The following is a 22,975-nucleotide window of genomic DNA, read 5'->3' as shown; positions in this document are numbered from 1 at the left end:
GAGGTGAATTTCACTTTCTGAGATTACGTTTTTAAAAAAAAAAAAAACATTTGTCCTCAACCTGTTGTCGCTCGCTTGCTTTTCTAATCGATCAGATTGTTCTGTTGTGGGGCCACAGGTGTGTATATATACATATATATATATACACATACTGTATATATATATATGTATATATACACACACACACATATATGTGTATGTATACACAAATATACTGTATTTGTGGCTGAAGGTGTTTGGAAGTAAATAGCCTGGTGTCTTGCTGGCTGGCAGCTGCTTTATCTGTGGCTGAAGAAGAAGAAGAAGAAGAAGAGGAAGGAAAAACAGCTCTTCAGATTGACACAATGGCATGTGCTCCGACAGGGGAAGAGGGCACAGAGGCAGAGGGAGGGAAGCGAAAAAGGAGGAAAACGAACACAACAAACAGAGGAGAGATATTCTTGATATCGTCACCTAAATAGGATGGAGAAGGTGAGCACAAATCCCACCAGTCCCAGTTTGCTTTTCTAAAAACCCCGTCTTCTCTCCTCCCCTATGATGCTCTTGTAGGATTTTGGAGCTAAATCCAGCAAGTTAGGCGCTGATATATCAGAACGAGCATGGGAGCTGCTACTAAATTATTAGAGCAAGTACTGCACAGATACTTTCTGAACATTCGCAAATACCAGAATTCACCACTTCCCGGGACCATACTATTTTTTCTTTTTACAGCAGCATTCTTTGGTGAGGAATGGGACGGTTTAGTATCACAAATGTGATGCTATTCTCCAATTTCACTTAGGGACTTAACAGAGCCAAGGCCCCTCTTTTGGCTCGGCACTCTGTCTCATGTCTTAACAAGGCTTTACCCTCAGCCAAATCTTAAATAAAAACCTTCCGAATCCAGCTCCATACGCCAAACCAGATTTCACTTTGTATGCACGGGCGTGTAAACATTTGTGTGTATCTGTCGTGGATTTGTGAACTGTGTCAGTGCTCATGTTGTGTTACCTCATTTTTTTATTTTTTTTTTTTTAAACATTTCTTTGCCTCTCCCCACTCTCCTCCCTTTAACTCACCCCCGTCTTTCCTTATACAGCATATCAATGAAGGCCAGATATGTACTAGGCGAAGGAGGGTGTATGTGTGTAGCTGTGCATGGCTGAGCGCACTGTTCAATAGTGTGGAGGTTGGCTGGCTGGCTGGGGCCGCGGCTGGCAAACGGCTGCAGCGGAGACTTCGGCTGGGGCTCCGCTATCGCACCCAGTTATCGTTTCCCCCATGAAGGGCTCCCTTATCACCCCAGCCCAGAGAGGTCTCCCTTCTTCTCCCATCCCCGAGACACACTCCCCCTCTCCCACCCTCCCCAACCATCCTTCCCCTCCCCTCTCCACCTCCTCCCTCCTCCCCCCATCCCCTCCTTTCATATCCACCCAGCGCTCCATCGCTCAACATTCAACTGAGAGGGAGGGAGGGATAGAGAGGAGGGAGGGGGGGCTTCAAAGATTCTCTCACACACATAAATACACACACACACACACACACACACACACACACACAAACTCCCCAAGTGTACATGCGTGTGTATGTGCGTGCGTACGCTCAATTTGCCAAAACTGTTTTTCCAGTGTAATTGGGCTTGGGGTACCTGTGTCCATGAGATAGCGCAGCCTCTTCTCCACGCGAGCTGCTCGGGCGTCTATGTGCCTCTGCTCGCTCTCCAGTGCAGACAGCTCCCCAACCACATACTGACTGGTGTCTTTGAACGCCTTCTGTCAACCAGAGAGAGAGGGAGAGAGAGAGAGGAAGAGAGAGAGAGGGAGGGAGGGAGAGAGAATGGTTATGAGAGAAAAGAAGAGTAGTGCGATATAACATTAAACAGAAGTGCATAATAAAAGGACAGAGGGATGAAAAAGAATATTGGGAAAGTAGTAAAATGAAATGAGATGGACTGAGGGGTGATGAAGGGATAGAATAAATAAAGAAGGAGAATGAAAAAGAGAAGAAATACAGCATAGGAAAGGGGGAAAGTGGAAATGTTCGAAGCGATATGCAGTGCTTACATTAAACGACATAGAAGTTCCCCAGAAAGAGAGTTTAATTTCACAACAGATTATACATCCAACTGTTGCTGCCGCTTATTTCTCCTCAGCTTTGTTTCGCCTCTCTCACTTCCTTTCTCGTGTCTCATGTTAAAAAGCAACTCATAAAGGTCATGTACTTCGATTACATGTTAAAAAGAAGATTGCTCATGCAGTTAACTATCAAATGAACACTGAGGAATATGACTGACAGGACAAGTAGGTACATAAATCATTAGTAAGAAACATTGCTTGTCTTTAATCATGAAAAGGGACATATTTGTTTAGGAGTCTGTCAGGATTTTCATCACTTCACTTCAACTCATTGTTGATATAATATGACAAACCAGTTCTGCAGGAGTTGATGATACAAGGAGAGAAAAGTCAAAGAAACATCAATCAATTCTGTAGAGAGAGGAGAGTGATAGGCAGGCGCATGAGAACAAACCTCTTATGTGACCTGAGTGATGCCATTACCCCCAATCTAAGAATCACTGAATATAAATAAATACACAAAAGATGATTTACATCTTATATTGTCTATATGTAACATTCGAAACTTAGTCCAGAACCAACAAATGTCAGCAAACTATACCACCCCACACATACACACTTCCATGCACAAATACCAGCAATTTCACAACAACACACAAGTGGTCACTCACTCACTCACACACACTCACGGCCTTCTATATCATAAGCACTTAATATACACTCCATATCTGACCCTTCACCACCTCAGTATCCAAGCTGCTTGCTATTCTCCAGGAAAAACTCCTCCGAGTGAGGGAAATGTTTATTCAAATTCACCACTGAGGATGCATCCGAAAAATATCTCCATTTTATTGCTGATGCACTCCGTTTTTCCTTAATGGGAAGGAGAACTAGTGAGCAGGAGAGAGAAAGAGAAAGTTTTTTATTCCACCCAGGCCAGCACTTTTTCCTGTACTCTTTCCAGTGTGTGAGTATGTGCATCTGTGTGACTATGTGCACGTGTGTGTGTATGTGTGTGGGCTGATTCCCAGCAGCCTCCCGCTCTAAAACCCTCCCCCTCCTCCTCCTCCTCCTCCTCCTCGCGCGCTCTCGCTCTATCACCATATTTTTCCTTGGCAAATCAATTTTACACATGATCAGCCCACTCCCCTTGCCGCGCTCAGCCCAGCCGTAATTAAGAGGAGGGAAATTACCATATATATTATATTAATGCAAACATCATTCAGCAGGTAATTCTTGGCTGATCGGGATAATGGAAAGGTTGAACACCCATTAACCCTGGGGCCCAGGCTCTGGGAGGAGGAGGGTGTGTGTCAGTGTGTGTGTGTGTGTGTGTGTGACTGGGGTGGAGGGCGCAGGGTCGAGGGTAGGAGATGGCTGCTTGGAAAGGGAGATTCACCCCATGGTCTCCAGTGGAACACACAAACACACACACACACACACTCGTGGAAATAATAGCACTTATATTGACAGAGGCTTTGTGCGCACAAGTTCTAACACGGGCTGAGTAGAGAGTTTGTGTGTGTGTTCACTTGAAGGACCCACAGGCACACAACCTCTCTGCTGACACACACACACACACAGCTCTAAATGGCAGAGCAGCTGATATCAACTATTGTTATAATTAAAGTTGCAGTGTGTTAGATCAATACCTAGATGTCTACGCAGAGAGAAGAGAGGACAGTGGAGCGGAAGTGTGAGTGTGTAAGAGGTGGACAAGGTGAAGAGGAGAAGGATAATTTAAGCAAAGAGGAAGGAGAGAGGAGTTCATAGACAGATTTATCTAAGACAAGATAGAAGAGACAGAACAAGAGCTAACTACTGGGAAATAAAAAGCCAAGAGGAGGCAATTAAAAAACACAACCTCCGACCTCACCTCTGACCCCCTCCTAAACACTTCATTTTTCTTAACCTTGATCATAAGCATCATTATGCCAAGGGGTCAGAGACGCTACGCCAAAGGGAAACTAGGATATTCCAGGACTTTATTGGGCTGAAAATGAATCAAATCAAAATCACAATATAAAGGAATGTGAACTGGCTAAAATATATTTATGCTATTTTTGATTATTCTATGTTTTATACCAATAAAAAAAAAAAAAAAAAGGTGTAATTTCAGCCTTAGAATACAGAGGGATTAATATGTTGATGGTGCCATTGCACACGGAAGCTTGACCTAAAAAGTTACGTCACTAATCAAATCGCACTTACAATATCACAAGAACTGCAATTAGATATTCTCCCCAAATAGCCCAGCCCTAATTATTTCATGATTTTAAAAATCTAACTGTTTTTACATAACATTGAATAATGTTATGGATGAAAATATAACTGTATCCCTGCAAGAAAAGTTCAGCGGGAGAGAAAAGAACAAACCTCCTCTTCAAATGGTCTGCGAATATCGATCTCTGTTGGCGAACCACGATCCTCCTCGGCCTTCTTCAGATCCTCAGGAACAGACCTCTGTCTTTTCACTTCTGGAAGAAAGAGCAGATCGACATATGATCACGGACGTGAAAGCAAAATGTACACAAATGAATTAGTCATCGAACTGAGTGCAATGATACTGAGTTCCCTTCAAGATCTGACCCTTTTGTGTTAATCATTAGAATGTTAATTTCTGCTTTTAGTTGGTTTAGTGCTGCAGATTGACTGTCAATGACCGAGTCCTTGTCTTCATAAGCTGCTCACAATGTTTATAGTGTGGGTGGTTTTTATATTTGCTCTTGAAATGTGGAAAAACATCTTAGGAAACTGTTAAAAAAAGAAAAATGTCTGGTTTCATAGCAACAGCCATGTCATGAAGCTTTTTCACAACACTCAGCACTCACACTGTCGCTCACCTAATATCAGGTGTGAGGTAGATGTACACAAACATACCTCCTTGGGTAAATACTCCATGCATTGTTTACACACTGCACATGTGTTTGTATAGCATTGTCACCCACCTGGTCTGCTCTCCACATACTGGCTGAAGGACTTCAGCTGTGTTTTACGGACTGCAGAGTCCTTGTTGAAAACTACCGGGCTGCGCAACCTTTCCGTTGCTCTGCGTAGCCGCTCTGCTCTCAGCTCCTCTGCGTTATTCTGTGAAGATACAGAACGAAATGTTGTTACTGAACAAAATGTAAAACTCAGATATGCAATGACCGAAGAGGAAATTCAACTAGTAAATTAAGATAGTTCCTCACCAAATAAAACGTCAGACAGGCGGACTTAAACAAAACAATGCACTCACACTAGTTGGTTTAACATCAAATTATTAACTTAAAAACAATGTCCGTAATTAGGCGGCTCATACGCGAAAACACATAACAGGCCATGAGATAAATGTGGTAGCATATGATATATAAACCCCATTGTATCTGAACATAGACACACACACACACACACACTCATGAGAGAAACAAAAAAGGAGGCAATTAACTTGACTTTCAACAAACCCCGAGCCAGAAAATATATTCAGATTATGCAAAATGCAAAAAAACGCTATTGTTTTCAAAGTGAACATGTGCAAGCTGCACGCTTGCTTCTCCCAATATCAAAGAAACAGCATGCAGAAATGTTTTATTACCAGGCCTCCAAATATGCCAAGCCGAGTGGAAAAGAAACTGACTCGGGCTAAGGCTGACGCTGTGGCAGCGCTAATAAGATGGCGAAACGTGTAATAAAGTCCACAATTAGAGCAAGCGCGTTCCACTGCTTGAGACGGGGGGGAGATAGTCAGGCAGAGCAAGGACGACTAATAAAGACAGTGTGGATGCGGAACAAGCGGGAGAAAGGCAGTTGTTAGTTTAGCTTCAGATTATTGACTTTCAAAAACAATGTCAGCAATTAATTTGTTCTCGCTTTGTTTCGTCTATTAGTCTGTCAGTGTTTACCAGCCACTTAAAACCTCATGTCAAGTCAAATCTAAGCAAATTTATTTATGAAGTGTTGGATACAAAATGCCCAATTATTTTATTTATACATTAGGCCAGAGCTTGGATGTGTGAAAGAATTGTTTGCTTGTATGTGTGTGTATCAGACTGACAATCAGTCAAAGAGCAGAGGGTACAGCGTGGCGAAACTGTGGCAGGTAAAGGCCTCGTGTCTCAGTTCACTGCTAGGTGGGCAGCATTTAAGTTCAATACTTCACTTCCTACATTGAAAACAGATTCTCTCCATCCATCACTGAACATGTATCTGTCCATCTACTACAAGAAGCAACAGTCATGTCTGAACTGGATAACTCTAGACGAGGCGAGAGCGCTGAGCGTCTTCATCAACTGAAACCTTCTGTCACTAACATAAAAAACACTCTGACTGTGAAGTGACGCAATGGCTTAATCACTGCTGACACAGCAACATCCCAAAAATCAATTGCATTCATGATTCTCCAATTATAACAACTAATAATCAATACTATATATATATATATATTCAAGATTGCCCCCCCCCCCCATTATCACCATTCATTAGTCTTCACTACTTCATGTTTTACAGTCAACCTAAAGTTTAAAGAGTGAACATCTTCAACATGGTAATTACCTTGTGTCTCTGTATTAAATACAATGATTTCAGCATATTTTCTACATATTGTACAATTGTTAAACTTGATATATACGTACGCCGCCTTTCGTCCCATGTCAGCTGGGATTGGCACCAGTGCCCGCCCAAGACCCTCATGTGGAGGATAAAACAGTAGAAGATGAGTGAGTGTGTGACGTATTAGCTGCCATTAAGGGGCTTCAATATCTCTGGTTTGTGTTTGTGTAACAAAGGTGTATTTGTGTATGTGCTAACTTCACAATTAACACAATCTAAAATTGAGTGGGAGTAAAACAAAAAAAGATGTCACGGCTCCAATTTCAACTTCAGTAACTCACTTAACAAATGTACAACTATGAGCTGCAGTGGAGAGGAATCCATCAAGTGGCTGAGGAATGAATATTCAATATGTTTGCTTAAAAACAAAGTCGAACAGTCACTGATAATTGGATGTCAAAGGATTTGTTGGATTAATGCTGCTGTGCTTTGTCATATTTTCCTGATGAGGCTTTGTTTGTTTTTTTGAAAGATATTTAGTTTAGTGACTGATAAGAAGAAGTGCGAGCTTTTGCAATATCTACAGGAAACTGTTCATTTGACTAAAGTGGAAATCCCTGAGGAGAACGATTAGGACACCGAGGCTGTCCATCCAATTATCACTTATTGTTAACTATTGTGAATTTGACTATAACCAGAGGTTGATCGGTTACAATGGGTTTAACGACTGCCACGTTACAAGTAGACCCAGATGAACAGCTCACACGTATGCTCCATGTATGCACCTTGACATTTTAAGGACACAGACTCTCACTCTGCTTGCCACTGTCCCTCCTCTAAGCTCGAGGACAAGCAGATATTGGGTGGCCCCCCTCTCGTCTTCCATCTTACTCTTTCTCTCTCTCTCACACACTTTTCCCTCTTATCGCTGCTGCCATCATCGCTGTGGTAAGCAGTGATTCAGTGCTTTTGGTGCATGTGGGAGTCTTTAAATGTGCATGCGAGGTGCTGTGTGACTAATGTTGCAGTCTGCTGAGCGTCGCATGCCCTTATCATGTGCCACCGAGGCTGCGCATACACACAATTGCTAATGAGAGGGAGGGAGGGTGTGTGAATGTGTAATGTTCCTGCAGGTCACTCTGACCGGGGATATTCAATCCTCCTGGGACAAGGCAGTTTAATTTTTAAATGACGACATAGAAACAGACATTAACGGATCTTTGAACAATTACTTAAAAGACAACACTTTCTACAGGACAGAGTTGAACTTAAAACCTGAGAGCACAGTCAGCAGGTTTTCATGCACAGTCAAGTCGAGCCACGGTTGCTACTCGACTTTGTAACTGGACGCCTGCCATTGTCCCAGGATACTGTACAAGCGTTCGTGGGGGAATCGATTTACTGAATGAAGTGTGTCCACCGCCACTTCACTGGAGGCAAGTATGCGCCATTCAGCATGTGAGAAGGTGGTTTCTGAGACAGCGTGCGGCTACTTGTTTGCGTGTCAAGCACAAAACAGAGTCCTCCTGACATCCATTAAATCAAATATTTGATATCTTTCATTTAATGGATCTTAGCCTGACATTGACAAATTCAATTTAGAACAATTTGAGTTGAACAAACATGTTTAAATGTATTTTAAAAGTTCAGTTTGTATGAATTCGTGACAATGGTGACTGCAGATTGTAACACAGAGAGGACGTCTCTGCTAACCACTCTTTCCCAAGTGCATCTAGAACTACGGTTCTAAATGCTAAACGTTGGAACATTAAAAAAATGCTGAAACCAGATCCCTTTTTGAGTTATGCTGCTCAGAAACACAGACAAGTGCAGCCAAAAACATAACCTCCTTGATGAAGGTAATGAAATGCTATGATTCATTCTCATCATCTGATCATATCATATTTGAACTACTGGTATAGTCAGTGACACAATAGCAGGCAGATATATATACAGTAGCTTACCATGTCATGATACGTGATATAAAAATCATATCTGTTGCGCCATCAATTCTAACAACTAATCTTTATTGTTAGTGAGTTGATTTGATGGTGATCAGGTTATGAGGTTCATTAACAAATACTAATGTTATTCTAGACTGTAAATTAAGACAAATGCACTAATGATAACCAGATTAAAACTTAAAACCTGTCGTTGTAAATCAAGAAATCAAGAGGTCAATTCATGGCCAGAGCAAGAACCGTAATGTGCTCACTTGTGGGTGACGTGATTCTGATTTGGTTTGGTGTCAAACCAAAATGGTGACTCTATTTTTGTGAGGGTCAAGTGGTAACACATGCACACATACACTCTCCATGAAGGTCTAAGCCTTTTAGGCTTTGAACACAAGAGGGTGTTTATGTGAATTGATGATCAAAGACACCCTGTGCTGCCATAAGCACAGAGGGTTTTGCTCGCACTGATAGCCACACACATGCACGCACACTCACACACGCACAATCACTCACTTTATTCCTCTTGACATTCAAAATCAATTAAACAGATGTTAAGACTGGTCGACTGCGATGTTGGCTCAATATTCACATCAGAAGGTATAGACACATGCAGCAGCAGCAGCAGCATCACCCCTCCTCCCCCCTTTCCTCACCTATTCAGACACACAGCAACTGTCTGAAAAGGTCATAGTCAATAGAGCAGACTGCTCCATGTTATGTAGAGCATTATGATGCCACTGTGTGTGATGGATTTAGACATTAGTCTTATATGAACACTAGAGGGATAAACTATAGTCTCACATGAAGTGGTCCAAGTGACTGATGTGTACACAGGGTCAGCCAGTCGACAACCAGGGTCAATCGGACCCGATTGATTGGACTGACCCTTTGATGGTGGTGGCGAGAAGGGGAGGGGAGCAGAGAAAAAAAATAAAAACAAAAAGAGAGGTAGACAGATAAAAGGAAAGAGAGATGTAGGGGTAAAAAAAAAAGACACACACACACACGGAAAGAAAGGAAAATAAAGATACTGCACCTTGCGAATGTTTCAAAAGTGGTAAGATACGTACCTCCTGTCCTTCTGTGGGGCTAAGTGGGGAGGAGGAGGAGGTGGCAGTGGGTGAGGATGAGGAGGAGGTGGAGGACGGGGAAGAAGGAGAAGTGACTCCTCGTGGGCTGATTTCCACCAGCTTCTTCAGCTTCAGGTCCACGTGCTTACTGTTGGTACCTGGAGAGCAACAGGAGGAGGGACAATGAGAACAAAGTAAACCTTTTAAGTGTCAAAAAAAACCCAACTGTATAAATAACAGGCATTTGAAGCACGCACACGATGACAACACAAGATGAGTCTTAAAGAGTTTTTCACTCAAAATCTTTGTCCTCTGATGTTTAAAACATCGAGTCTATTCCCACTGAGAAAAACATGTTCAACTTAAAGTTTTGACAAGTTGTATTATACTGTTTTTAGTTTTCTTTTAACTCAATCTTGCTCTAAATAATGAATTTATTAACACATCTATGCTACAGTGTATAGAAATGACATTGACTTAGTATCACATGTCATAACTGATTCAGAACTGTCTTGTCTAAACGTGTAACTTGATACAACGGCTATACAGTATATCTGCTCCTGGTCTCTTTCTTCTGTCTCTTCCTCACCTCCCTCTTTCCCTTTCTCTCCCCCAGATCTCCTCTGTCCCCCCCTCTGTTTCCTCTCACCCCAACGGGTCGAGGCAGAGGCTTGTTCCTGTTAAAAGGGAGTTTTTTCTCTCCACTGATGCCTAGTGCATCTCTTTTCTCTCCTCTCTCTAATATTGTATTATATTATTAATATAATATTATAAGGTTTGTGCCTTACTCTATACTTGAGATAACGTACGTTGTGATTTATATTATGCAAATAACTACGTACATAATAATATTGCTTCCCAATGACAGTCTGTGAGTTTTAGATGCAAAAACATATTTTCAAATATTCAAATGCTTTTTAACGCTGTAATGTGTGATTTCACACAATGCTGATTAAGCCCAGCAGCTCCACACGACTCTCTCTTACAGACTTTAATTCTCTCATTGACTCATCTTTTTTACATTAGAGTGCATATGTTTATGTTTACTTAGCTTTACGTTTACTCTTGTTCATTTTCTTTTTATTATTCTTATACATTTCTATCCTTATTTCATGCTCTTCGAATTGTAGTAGCTGTAACACAAGAATTTCCCCTCAGGGATCAATAAAGTATTATGATTCTGAATCTGATTCTTAATCCATCTGTCAAACCCTCCCTCCTTTCTTTCTTCCCTCTGTTTTTCAGTGGTTGTGTACAGGTTTATTTAACCAGGGACTAGAAACCACAGCTTCCCTGCCAGGTCAGACCACTGCACTGAAGAAGATGAAAGAACAGGAGGGCAACCGTTTCATGTGTCATTTGCCGCCGTAACACACACACACACACACACACACACACGCACGTGCACATCGTGATGCATGCAGAGGCAAAACACAGACATCAAGTCTTGCGCTTGGCTTATATAAGGACACACATTAACAGACTCATATGTGCCAAAATACACGTAAACCAAACACGGAGTATAGGAGGCGGAGTGAATGACCTGAGCTGCTGGAAAAATGTGACTGACACTGAACATTTTCGTTGAGTTTAAGTGTGGTATCAGCTCCTTTAGTGATACAATCACCACCCTCCATTTCTTTCAAGGCTACATGAAAATTACCAGCTACAAAGGAAGAAAAAAGGAACACGGAGAGTGAGGAAAAACACACACACACACACACACAAAATAGCGAGGAGATATTGCACTTCAAAGCTGGAGGAACCAATTGTCTGTTCTCATGTTTGTTTTTCTCCTGGTCCCTCACTGTACTCGCACCTATCTCACATCGGCAGGAAAGTGAGGAAGCAAATAACGAATTAAAAACAAAACAAATTAATTAGTTTACCTCTGAAGATTTGAGCAAATGCTTTCCTGAAGATATGATTTTATTTGTCTGGGGACCACTTTTCACAGTTTATTAATTACTACTTAAAGAAGTTGTTAGTGGGAATGAAACAACACTGAAGTAGGCTGGCGCTGGTTCCTTCAGTGTGAAGCATTAACGGGTACAGAGACAATAGGACGTTACCAGGACCAGGACACAATTCACAAACATTAAATGGACAGCATGCACCAAGGTCAGCAGTGACAGATGAGAGTGTAAGTGAGTTGCAAAGTGAATAAGTGGGTGAGTAAAGCTTAGATCAGATCAGATCAGTGGTTTTAAATTTTGATGAGGGCAGTTCAGACTACATGCCTGGTCTTTTGTGAATGCTTAGAGGAGATAAGCTGCAGTATCACACTCCATGCACAGTTAAATCAAGCTACCGTTTAATTGGACTACTGTCCTTGTCACAGTATACAAGCACTAGCGGAGAATTTAGTTATTTAGTTATACAAGTGTGTTCGCCTCCGCTATGGTAGGTGGTGGTGGGTTAGGGTTAACTTTAGCTAGTGGGTCGTTGTTAGCATACCGAGGGGGAAAATGTCAAAAGTCATTTTTTATGTAAAGGACATAATTGTAATACTACACTTTACAGTTTTACTTAGGTCTTTGGTCTTAAGACATTAATTCTCTGGTGCATTAGTAAGTGAGTAAGGAGTGAGTGGTTAACAGCGAGAATGAGATGGACAAATTGTAAATAATTAAGGAATTTATGTGAAAGAAATTCTTAAAATAAATCAATTAATGAGAAGTAAATGTGTCAGAGAAAGCACAGGCAGAAAAAGACAAACTTCACATTCACACATGCAACTTCAGCTGCCGACTTTACCAAGAGAGGTTAGCTCAGAGCTGGGGTTAGTAAGCTCCAGGGACCCGTGGGTGCTGGATGTGGCTGGAACTGAGGCCTCCAGTGGCAGTGGGTTAGTATCCAGTGCAAACGCAGCAGCAGCAACAGTAGCATCATCATCAGCATCAGCACCAGCACCAGCAAAATGGAGCCTGTCCTCCTCAGCCCTCCCCTCCTCCTCCTCCTCCTCCTCCTCCTCCTTACCCCTTTCATCACTATCCTCGTGATGACCTCTCACTCCATCCAAAACATCTGTGGTGATGGAGTGGGAGAGAATAATGGAAAGAAATAGAGAAGGGTGGAAGTCAAGGATGTTAGGAAATGAAAATGAGGAGGAAAAATGTAGATGAATATAGAGAAGAGAAAAGCCTGGTTAGTTTACATTTACAGTTAGCTAGTTAGTTAGGTTTAAAGAATTAGTTATGGAAAAAGAATTAGTAAGTGACAGAAAATGTATCAATCTATAATTTAACCAACCTTTGAAAAGGTTTGAAATGGTTTGAAAAGGCCATAGATCTGAGTAATAATGTGGGATTTGATTGATTGGTGTCTGCTTATCATAGGAGAGAAACTAAGACTTGAACTAATTTGCATCATTCAAACATCAGTTGCCAGCCTTGCATCTCCAGCTTAAATAAATTGGGCAAAAAACAAACAAATACAAAAGACTGTGCACAAAGCCTGCTCAAGGCGAGTAATATTGCTTCTTTTTAAGGGAGGGCATTGTTTAAGTGATGTCTATGTATGAGGGAGAGCCAGCCACGCCTCTGACTTCACAACGCTGGCATGTTAGTCTAAAATCACACACTTGTGCAGTGTAGAGTCACTGTAATGAGTCGTGTCTTCAAATTTTTATGAACAAGGTGTCATAAAAGTTTTCTGAGGGGCTCAACAGAACAAAAGAAGAAACACGTTCGAGGAAACTCAAATGGAGACCTGAGCAGTTCTGTTGGCGTGGATAACCCACCACGGATTAAAACAAAAACAATCAGTAAACAGCATCTGAAAATGAAAGCTCCCTTCTCTGCTATTTACTACTTGGTGGGGAGCAGGAGAGAGAACAAAGAGAGAAGGCGAGAGAATCATACTAACAACATTTCCTGTTTTTTTTCCCCCTCCTCCTAATTTGCTAGCTGCGATGTGGAGCGTGCTAGCAAGCACCGTTCCTGCGTGGCTGGCTCAGGCCTAATTAATAGGAGGCCATGGTGATGGAGTTTGGAAAGTTTCTTTGCGGGCAGACACTTGGAGGGGGCAGTCTGAGCTGCATTAAAGGACCGTGAATGGTGCTGAGGGGAGAGAGGGAGAGAGGGAGAGAGAGAGAGAGAGACACAGAGAGAGGGAGTGTGGAGGCTAGGATTAGCCGTTCTGCTCGGGAGGCCTTGTGTATCACAGCCCACAGCATTTCTCTCCTCTCTTTACCTCCTCCTCCCACGTTCCGTTCTTTCCTCCAACTCCATTTTTAATGAGACCAACAATTAGTCCAATTCAGAAAAGCTGAAAGAGCAAGTAAATCAAGTGGTACCCTCCCTACTCCTCACTGTCTTTTCTCCTGTCATTCTACCTAACAAGTCGCTCATCTCCCTTCTCGTCGTATTGACTTTTTTTTCCCCGTGTTCTTTGATTGTTTGTTGAGAAATATCTTATGCGTTCACCTTGTGCTTTTTTAATCCACACCTTGTGTGCCAGAAGGAACACAACCACCACCAACAGCGCTGTGTTGTGTGCACCTCTAAATGTAGAAGTGCGTGGTATTTTGAGGCATAATTTGGCCTCACAATATGTTGTGTTGATTAACAATAATTGGGTAAAAGAGGCGAGGCGGGGGGAAGTCGCAGGGTGAACTGCTGCTCTGAATATGAGGGAGGTGCTTTTTAGACCTGCAGCTGTTGTCAAATGACTTTTTGTTTGTTTTTTTGTGAGGATTAAGCAGAACCCCTTCAGAGTGCATAATGGAAATGTGTGAGCATGTGTGTTATGAAAAAAAAGTGAGTGTGTCGAAGCATGCCAGTGTGACTTTTTTCTTTTTTTTTCTTTTTAAACAAGTATTATTAAGTGCGAGCATGTGTGTTTTAATTCCTTTTATAATCAAATTCTGAAAGTATGTAAATGAGAATAAATAAAGAGTTACTGCAAACACTGTGTGTCCATGAAGGCTAAATTGACTTTTGAATGTGGCCATGTTTAGACCTGGTATTAACACCTGTTTCTAGTGATCCAATCACAGGGGGGTCAGCTCTCAGTTCACACCTGGAAAATCATGTTGTCCTAATTAATTAGACCAAGTTACACTGTGACTGGACCTCATAAGTGTCCGCATTGTATTGTGCATTCACACCTGTATTGTGGCATGTGCTGGTGTGTGTGTGTGTGTGTGTGTGTTGGTGCACTGACCAGCAGCAGGGCTTCCTCTGCTGCCCTTTCCTCTCTCAGTGCTGGACACATCCAGCAGGCTCATGTCAGACATCTTGACTCCAGAGCGAGCCTCAGCTATCAGCTGCCTGGCCCGCTCTCTCAGCTGTCTTCGCCGCTCTGCATCACGCTCCTGCAAACACACAAATATGCAAAAAAAAAAAACATGAACAAAAGAATTTCTTACAAGATTCAGAGGAAAGGGAAATCTCTCATCTTGGATTTCAGTAAGTGATACGTAATTCAAAATGCCACAAAAGAAGTTTGGGTTGCATGCTGTTTTATGATCCATTTGTTATCAAAGTGGATGCACACATCATGATGAGCATTATGGGGTTAGAAAGACTACACAAACACACACTCACAAACACACTCTTTGCAAAGGGCAGATACAGTATTGAGCTGACACCATCAGAGTAATGGCAGAAATGCCATTTTCAGTGCAATTCAATCTGATCCTACTGATACTACAAGCTACCACATGCACACAAAAAAACATTGATGATGTCAATGACAAACACTTAACTGATAAATACCCAAACAAACACACACACACACACACACACACACACACTCAATGTGCAGGCTCTATGTGCATTTGGCAACCAGGCGAGAGATTTGTAAATTTCTATAAAAATAAGAGACACAAAAACAGGAGAAAACAAATAAATTATTACTTTATAATATTATAAATTGAAAGCTATTTCAAGGACATCATTCAGGATGTGAAAGAGCAGTCGCCTGTGTGATTCAAGCCTCTGTGAAAAAACAACAGAAGTTACAAGCCACACAAACTGTGAAAAACTTGTCTGACATGACACCACTTTCAAACTCTGAAAACTCCACCTTGCACCCCCCCCCTCCCCATATATACACAAGCGTATAGCACCCAAGGGAGCGAGAAGTTGCATTTCTCTGTCACTGTTCCTCCTCCCTGTGGTTTTCTGTTAATCAGGATTCTCCATATTGAGGCAGGGGTTTTAAGGCTGGCCTACTGATGCCGCACATTTATCCATTAACAAAACAAGCAGCACCCGCTAATGAGCTACATCTCTCCATTTCCATGTCAATTGTTTGCTTGTAGCCATTGTTAGGGTGGGACAATGGGGCTGTTTTGTAAATGACAGCAACCCTAATGCACTTTGTGTGTGTGTGTGTGTGCGTGTGTGTGTGTGTGTGTAAGAGAACCCGAGGGGATGCCCATAGGGGAGGGGAACACACCTTAGAGAGAAACTAGTAGATGGAGAGAGAGATGAGATAGAGAGTATAAAAAGAGAGATAAAGAGTGAGGAGATGAGCGAGAATCAGCTTGTAGAAAAGCAGAGAGTCAAACACTACAGTATTTGTTTCCCAGCTCTTTGTGAGCACTGTTCCAATCAATTGAGTGGCAAATGAACGAAAACGGAAGGTTTGGTGCACTGAATAAACAGGTGAAACTTAACCTAACATTTGAAGGGAAGGCCAAGAATCACAAGTACATAGTCTTTAGTGTGGTAGAAATCCTCAGAGAGATCAATATTTATTTAAAGTAAATGTAACAAAAAAACATTTTCCATTAAATGTGAGAAATCAGCTGAGTACGCAGTCCATTACCAGGCATGTGTACTTCATGATCAAACTGTAATACAGTTTAAAAGAGCAAAATAATCTCTGGTAAGTACTTTAATAATTTCATTTTGGAGACAAGGATTACAAATGGGAAGCCATCAAACAAACACTGGTGCTGGCATCTGTGGAGTCTCCCTGCTGTGACCAGGGTGAGGGACTAACAATCGAATTGGAAAAAAAAAAAATATGGCTTGATTGCAGCATTCTTCAATGACATGGTGTCTTTTCTTTTTTCTTTTGTTCCATGCATCCTCTCTTCAGTGTGTCTTATTGTGTTTTTTTTCCTCCCTCCTTGTTTTCATCAGTTTGTGATGTGATAAACAATAATGTTACTGATGGCCTTCCAGCTTTGGGACAGTTCTGATATCTAATCTGTCCTTTACAGATATGGATAGAACTACCAGTTAGAGTGGGCCTATGTATACATACATATTAACAACACGTCCCTCTACATTATTGTTGTTGGCCATTTTGGGGACAGGAAATAGGAAACTGGCTTTGCCTATCCAGAGGCTAGGATTAACACTATAGACTGAGTGGCTCCTAGCTCTGCTGGCTACAAAGCCACTGATTAGAAAATAGAGGAATGTGTTTCATAGGGGAGAGAAGGGATTGGTAGGGGAGAGGCATTTCATTGGAGGACAAAGTGTGACTTCATTGAGGATCAAAAGTAAACAGGTAAACTTATGAGCATGGAATCATATAAAGTGATCTTTAAGAACTGAAGGACTAATAATAAGATAAGTTAACACATCATAGCACTCAGTGAAACATGTTACATAATTTACTTTGATCTCTCTTGACCATTTAGCTGGATCAATATAGTGATATTAAGCAATGTCATAAAAAAGCAAAGTAATAAAAAGTAAGGACTATTACAAAAACGAATGCTAATGGCTGGAAGATGAATGTGTGTCATAGTATTACGCTGGAAAAAGTAGAGCACACAAAGAAGGCATTAGCATGTTCACCTGGGTTGTTTGTTCCAAGTGATGCCAACAAAAACCTGCATGCACTGCAGAGTCATTTGACCCACAAGTGAACGTTGATTAAACACCTTCCCACTGGTGAAAAACCCATTTAAACCCAGGATTAAACAGATATTCTGACCAGTGTGAATGGGGTTTAACACTCATATCCCAAATATAACTCATTGATAGATAGGAGCACAATATGCCAGAATGTTTTTTAATCCACTGCCTTATCGACTGAGTGGTAACGACTAACCAATGATCAGAGTTACAAATGTCGTCGATGGAAATTGTACATAACAGGAAAATAAAAATCCATGGGCCTTTTATTTGGCAAAACAATCAGAGGTTGTAAAAGTCACCAGGATACAAGTTTGAAAAACAGCAGAACACAAAAACGCAACCAGGCATGTCGCTACATGATCAAAGCCAGTATGAAAAAGGAGGAGTGAAAGTGTGTCGGGCAGTGGTCAGCGGGTAGCACAGCCTCAAGAATGGAGACTCAGGAGGGAAGAGGCTATTCTTTTTTTAAATGGAGACAGCAAGAACAATTGTGGACTGTGTCTTCCATTGACTGCTTGGAACCTCCAGGGGAAGAGAGGCTGAACGGTTGAGTGCGGGGCTGAGACAGAGGGCTCCTCTGTGGGCTTGGTGTTGGGGTGAGGACCCCTCTCTATTCTGGAAGCTCTTTTTGAGCTGGGTGAGCAAGTTGTCGCCGTGGTTGCTCTTTTCTGGGCAAGAAGAAAGAGGGAGGGAGGGCACGCACCACTGGTCATGTACAGAGACCTGGCGTGGGCATCGAGTGATGCCACACTCGCACACTCACACACACACACACACACACACACTTACACACGGGGATGAACACACAATCGCTATCTGAAAGGGTTTGCCAACCTCCCAGATAGCCAGCCAGTCTGGCAGCCACTCATGCAGCTCCAGACATTTGTCATGACAGGCTAATTCACAGTCAAGAGGTGCTTTAGGTCTCTATCTGGTCCAGGCACACACACGCACATACACATGCTAAAGCACACACACACACACACACACACACACACACACACCAGTGGACATAGCTGTGTCAACACACACACACTCGTGATGATGATACAGACACAATGCAGATGCAGAAAGAATTTGGTCAGTGGTTAAGCCAGGTGGTTGTTGCTACTGTGATTCAAAGTTATTCTACCGGGGAAAAAACACACACAGTTGACAGATACTTTATCAACTACACACTTGGCTTTCACTATTATACATACAGTAAATGTAAAAGGGCTTTATTAAACAAATAAATCCTCATATGTCCACCTAATTCAACATAACACTTCTTGAGGAGGTGACATCATTTAGTTTTACCTCTTGTTGCAGATTACTACATTATTGAGGTGGAGTGGTGGGTAACAAATGATCTACAGTATTTGTGTTTCCTAAATAATATTAAGAATAATAAGTGAGAAGCTGAGTTGACTGTCCAGGGTGTGACCCGCCTATCGCCCTATGTCAGCTGAGATTGGCACAGCACCCCCGCGACCATCCTGTGGTGGATAAAGCGGTAGAAAATGGATGGATGGATGGATGGATGGATGGAAGTTGATTGAAAACATACATTTTGTTTTGAATGTAAACACAGAATGGTGTCTGTTGTACTATGAGGTACCAGAGGCAGGTTTGTAGAAAGGACTGGTGTAAAAAGTGGACAAACACACAGCTAAATCTCCTTAGAGGTAGGAATTGGAATCTACGGGGTTTATGGGAGATGTGGTCTTTTTTTTTTTTTTTCTAAAAACACTGCAAAGGCTTTAAATGACCTGGAATAATTCATGCACCGCCATTACGCAAAACCCTATATCAATTAATTCAACAACAAAACGAGAGTATTGCAGAATATTACTGCATAATATTATGAATGTTCCAAATTTAGTAATTACTTTCAACACTTCTTACTGCTCAATTTTTGGTTAAGAGAGAAAAAGAGAGGAAAGGAGGGAGGGATGGAGGGAGAGAGGGAGAGAGAGAGAGCGAGGGGGGAGCTTATCGTCTGGCCACAGACAGAGTGCGCGGATCAATGAGCATGCGAGGCCCACAGTGATCAATGCATTTGATAAAGAATTAAAGAAGAGCCACTGTACATGGCTATCAAAGAACCAGGACACGGCCTAATTATGATTCGACGGGTGCGTGTCGATGATAGGGCTCTGTGTGAGTGTGTTACATGTACATAAATATAAATCTGTGACATGTCCGTGTGGAAGGAGTATGGAAGTGCTGGTTGTTTACCTGTGTGTCAGTGTGTGTGTAGTGCCGTGGATTGTGGTTGTAAAATTCTGCTTTTGAAATGACGATATTTATTTGGAAGAATCCTCAGACGTATCCTTTAATATGTACCATTTCCTCTATCCTCGGCACAAATCTCATGAGACTTGATAGTCTCGCGTGACCACAACAGTGTGTTTTTTTGAACAGCAAAGAGTCGGCAGCAGAAATATTTTCATATGAGGCTTTTTGGCAGCTTTGGTGTCGTGATTGTCCACACAGAGGACAGTTTAGTTTGTTTGTGTCCTCCATTGCCACAGCAAATCTACATAACACCACTGTTGTCTTCTTCTGATGAGCTAAGAGGACATGGATGCAGGCCCAACTGTGCTCACAGCACTCTCTGCTGGACAAGTTGGTATTACTTCAAACTTTCTGATGTCCTTCTGGGCTGAAGATTTTTTCACTTTAACAGGTTTTTTAGGTTTGAGTTTGAATTATCACCGAAGAAACCTTCTTTCTGTGAGGCAATAGTGCTCTCCACGTGCACCAGTGTGTTCATATTAAATAAAAAGTACATTAATGCAACTACTTAAAGGTAAAATTTCTATACTTTATTGATTTTAATGATGCACCAGGTTAGAGAAATCCAAATGTACAATTTGCAGCATTAGTTTTGTAAAAATATCTTTCATAAGCTGAAATGAATCAAATCAAAACCGTGTGAACTGGAAGCTAATCTGAGCTCATGCAACGTTTTTAGTGAGTGTGTTTGGGTTTTATTTATTTGCATTTTTTTTTAACTTTATGATTAATACACTCATGAATTGAACATTTTGTGTAAGTTTTGTAATATCATTCATGTTTAGTGATGTGTATAAAGGCCTATTGGCGCATGTTCACTTGTTGTTAGAGTGCACTGTTTACATGTGCGGCAGCACAAAGGCTCATATATGAAAAGCAAACTGAGTATTTTATGGAGAACAGTGTTTGCAACCGAAGGAAAATAAACGCATGTGCTTTATGCGTGTCGCAAAATTCAAAGAACAAGGGGGCATGTGTATATGTGTGTAAATCAAGCTGATATTTTTTGAGCAAATAAATGTTTGTTTGACTTGTGAACTTCTGTTTAACTGCGGTTGCACAGTTGAATCGCTAAATTAACAGTTTGTCTCCAGCAGTGTGTGTGCGTGCGTGTGTGTGTGTGCGTCTGTGTGTTTAACAAAGGGCACTCATACAGTAGGACGGGTTGAGCAGGTAACGTGGAGGCTACCACGCACACACACAGGAGCTCGTCACTGACAGGCGAGTAAGATGGGAAGGTTCTGCCCTTTAAAAAGACAGGATAATTACTGTGGAGAGACCGAGAGAGGAAAGGAGAGAAAAAAAAGAGCTCGAAAGAAAGACAGAGAACATGAGCTGAACTCTTGTGATGGTGGGCGACAAAAAAAAAAACCTGTCACTGCACAGGATTCTTTGCAAGCAAAAAAATGACACTAAAACATAATATCAGGAACTTAACTCAATAGAGGAATGGAGGAATTAGCTTATTGAAGATATCTGATGATGACTGAGTGACAAGAAATTCAGCACAGAAGAGTTAGTATACAACTGTGAGGGATTCTTAGCTAAAATGTACAGCATATTAAACAATATTAGGGCGGCAATGATTATTAGATTACCCGATTAGTCATAAAGTAGTCGTCAACTATTTTGATACTCTGTTACTTGATCATCGATCAATTTTTCAGCATCTTAAATGAGAATATTGTTGGGGTACTTTAGCTCCATATAACAAAGAAATCATTTAAACTGAATCATTTTGGTTTGTGGACAAAACAAGACATTTGACAATGTCGTCATTTTCAAAGCCTATAAACTATAAACTTTGTTTAAAACTGTGTTACTACAACGTCTGATGCACTCTGTGCAGCAGGAAACAGTGCTGTGTATTTCAGAACATTGAGACGGGGAGAAAAATACAAGTCACTAAAGAACTTGAGGAGTTCATCCTCCAGTAAAATAATGACCCGTAACATTAGAAGAAAAGAACCAATCAGAGGCTTCACAAGACGGAGGAGCAACACATAACTAAACTCATGTGTGTGTGTGTGTGTGTGTGTGTGTAAACTTCTGCTGCAGCATTGGCACAAAACAACTGAATGAACTTCCATTAGAACGCCACCAATGACTTTAACATCTGAATGAGTAAAAACGTTGAAGAAAATACAGGATTTAAAACTTGATAATTAATGTGTATTAATGCTTTAATGATCCTCAAACTTTAAACCAATGTTCTTCTAATATCTGAACACATTTAAACCACTCTCTTATAGTGCTGCACACACATAGTAGAATAATTCAAATTCAGTTAAAGCCATAAGGCAGCTGGTAAAGTAGTGGGATTACTGTAATTTCATGTGAAATAAATGTTAAATATTCTCTTCAGCCTTCATATTTATTCATGCACGGTGGCTTTAAGAACACAGAGAGAGAGAGAGAGAGAGGGAGGGAGGGAGAGAGAGAGTGAGAGAGAGAGAGACTTAAAAATATTTGACACTTCCACTTGGTCAAACGTGAACACAAGGCATGTCATAACTCGAAGAAGACAAAGAAGAGGAAGAAAGAGAGGTACATGTGTTCAGGCATGTGTGTATTACAGCTCTCCTCTGTGATGGCTTGATCGGCTCTTGTGATGCAATTGTTTTACACACTTACTCACACACACACACACAGCCACACACTCTCTCATACACACACACACACACACACACACACACACACACACACACAATTAAGAAGCTGCGTTTGATCTCCACTCAAGCCAATTCGGCCACGACAGATAATCACACACTCCAAGACAAGCACGAACACACACACACACAGCCCAAAGAAACTCTCCTCACCAAACTATTTAGTTTCATTAGGGGCACATTCTTCAAAAAGAAAAGTGAGAGCAAGAGAAAAGGAGGGGAGGGGGGGGGGGGCTGAAGGAAGAGAGAGCTGGAAGAAGAAAGGAACAGCAGCTACATTAAAATGAGACCTGGAGAAAGACTATTACTGCTGGGAGAAAGTTGAAAAGGAGAGAGGACAGAGGGAGGAGGAGGGGAGTAAAGGACAAAATGGGCACAGAAAGGAAAGTGCACAAGGCCATATTTGCATTTTCAAAATAGACACTTTCTACTTCTGCTGCAGCCCTTTACGGGCGGTTCAATCCACGAGAGGCTAAACAGTAGTTTAAAATCTCCCAAAGTTGCATTTACTGTATTTCCCCTCCACGAATGAGGGAGTAAAAGTTCAGGCGCCGCGTTCTGGTATTTGCTGCAAGAAAGACGAGAGAGACGTCA

At 41.6% G+C, this 22,975-nt stretch overlaps 1 protein-coding gene across 6 annotated transcripts in view; it reads right to left on the bottom strand.

The window, feature by feature from the left end:
* The window catches only part of ehbp1 (EH domain binding protein 1), a 137,067-nt gene that overhangs the window by 32,965 nt on the left and 81,127 nt on the right, over positions 1-22,975 (bottom strand). For 2 of the 6 annotated variants that reach the window (XM_058651055.1, XM_058651057.1), the window contains 6 exons: positions 14,773-14,923; positions 12,364-12,633; positions 9,607-9,764; positions 5,003-5,141; positions 4,431-4,531; positions 1,628-1,751 (listed from right to left, as the gene is read on the bottom strand). In XM_058651055.1, coding sequence (XP_058507038.1) covers positions 1,628-1,751; positions 4,431-4,531; positions 5,003-5,141; positions 9,607-9,764; positions 12,364-12,633; positions 14,773-14,923 — 943 coding nt within the window. The remainder of the gene's footprint in view (positions 1-1,627; positions 1,752-4,430; positions 4,532-5,002; positions 5,142-9,606; positions 9,765-12,363; positions 12,634-14,772; positions 14,924-22,975) is intronic. The other 4 variants (XM_058651060.1, XM_058651059.1, XM_058651058.1 and 1 more) reach the window with 4 other exon arrangements.

This window comes from Solea solea, chromosome 15 (assembly GCF_958295425.1).
Source record: "Solea solea chromosome 15, fSolSol10.1, whole genome shotgun sequence".
Lineage (NCBI taxonomy): Eukaryota > Metazoa > Chordata > Actinopteri > Pleuronectiformes > Soleidae > Solea > Solea solea.
Note: the sequence above shows the minus strand (reverse complement) of the source record. Positions and strands in the feature narration are given on the sequence as shown.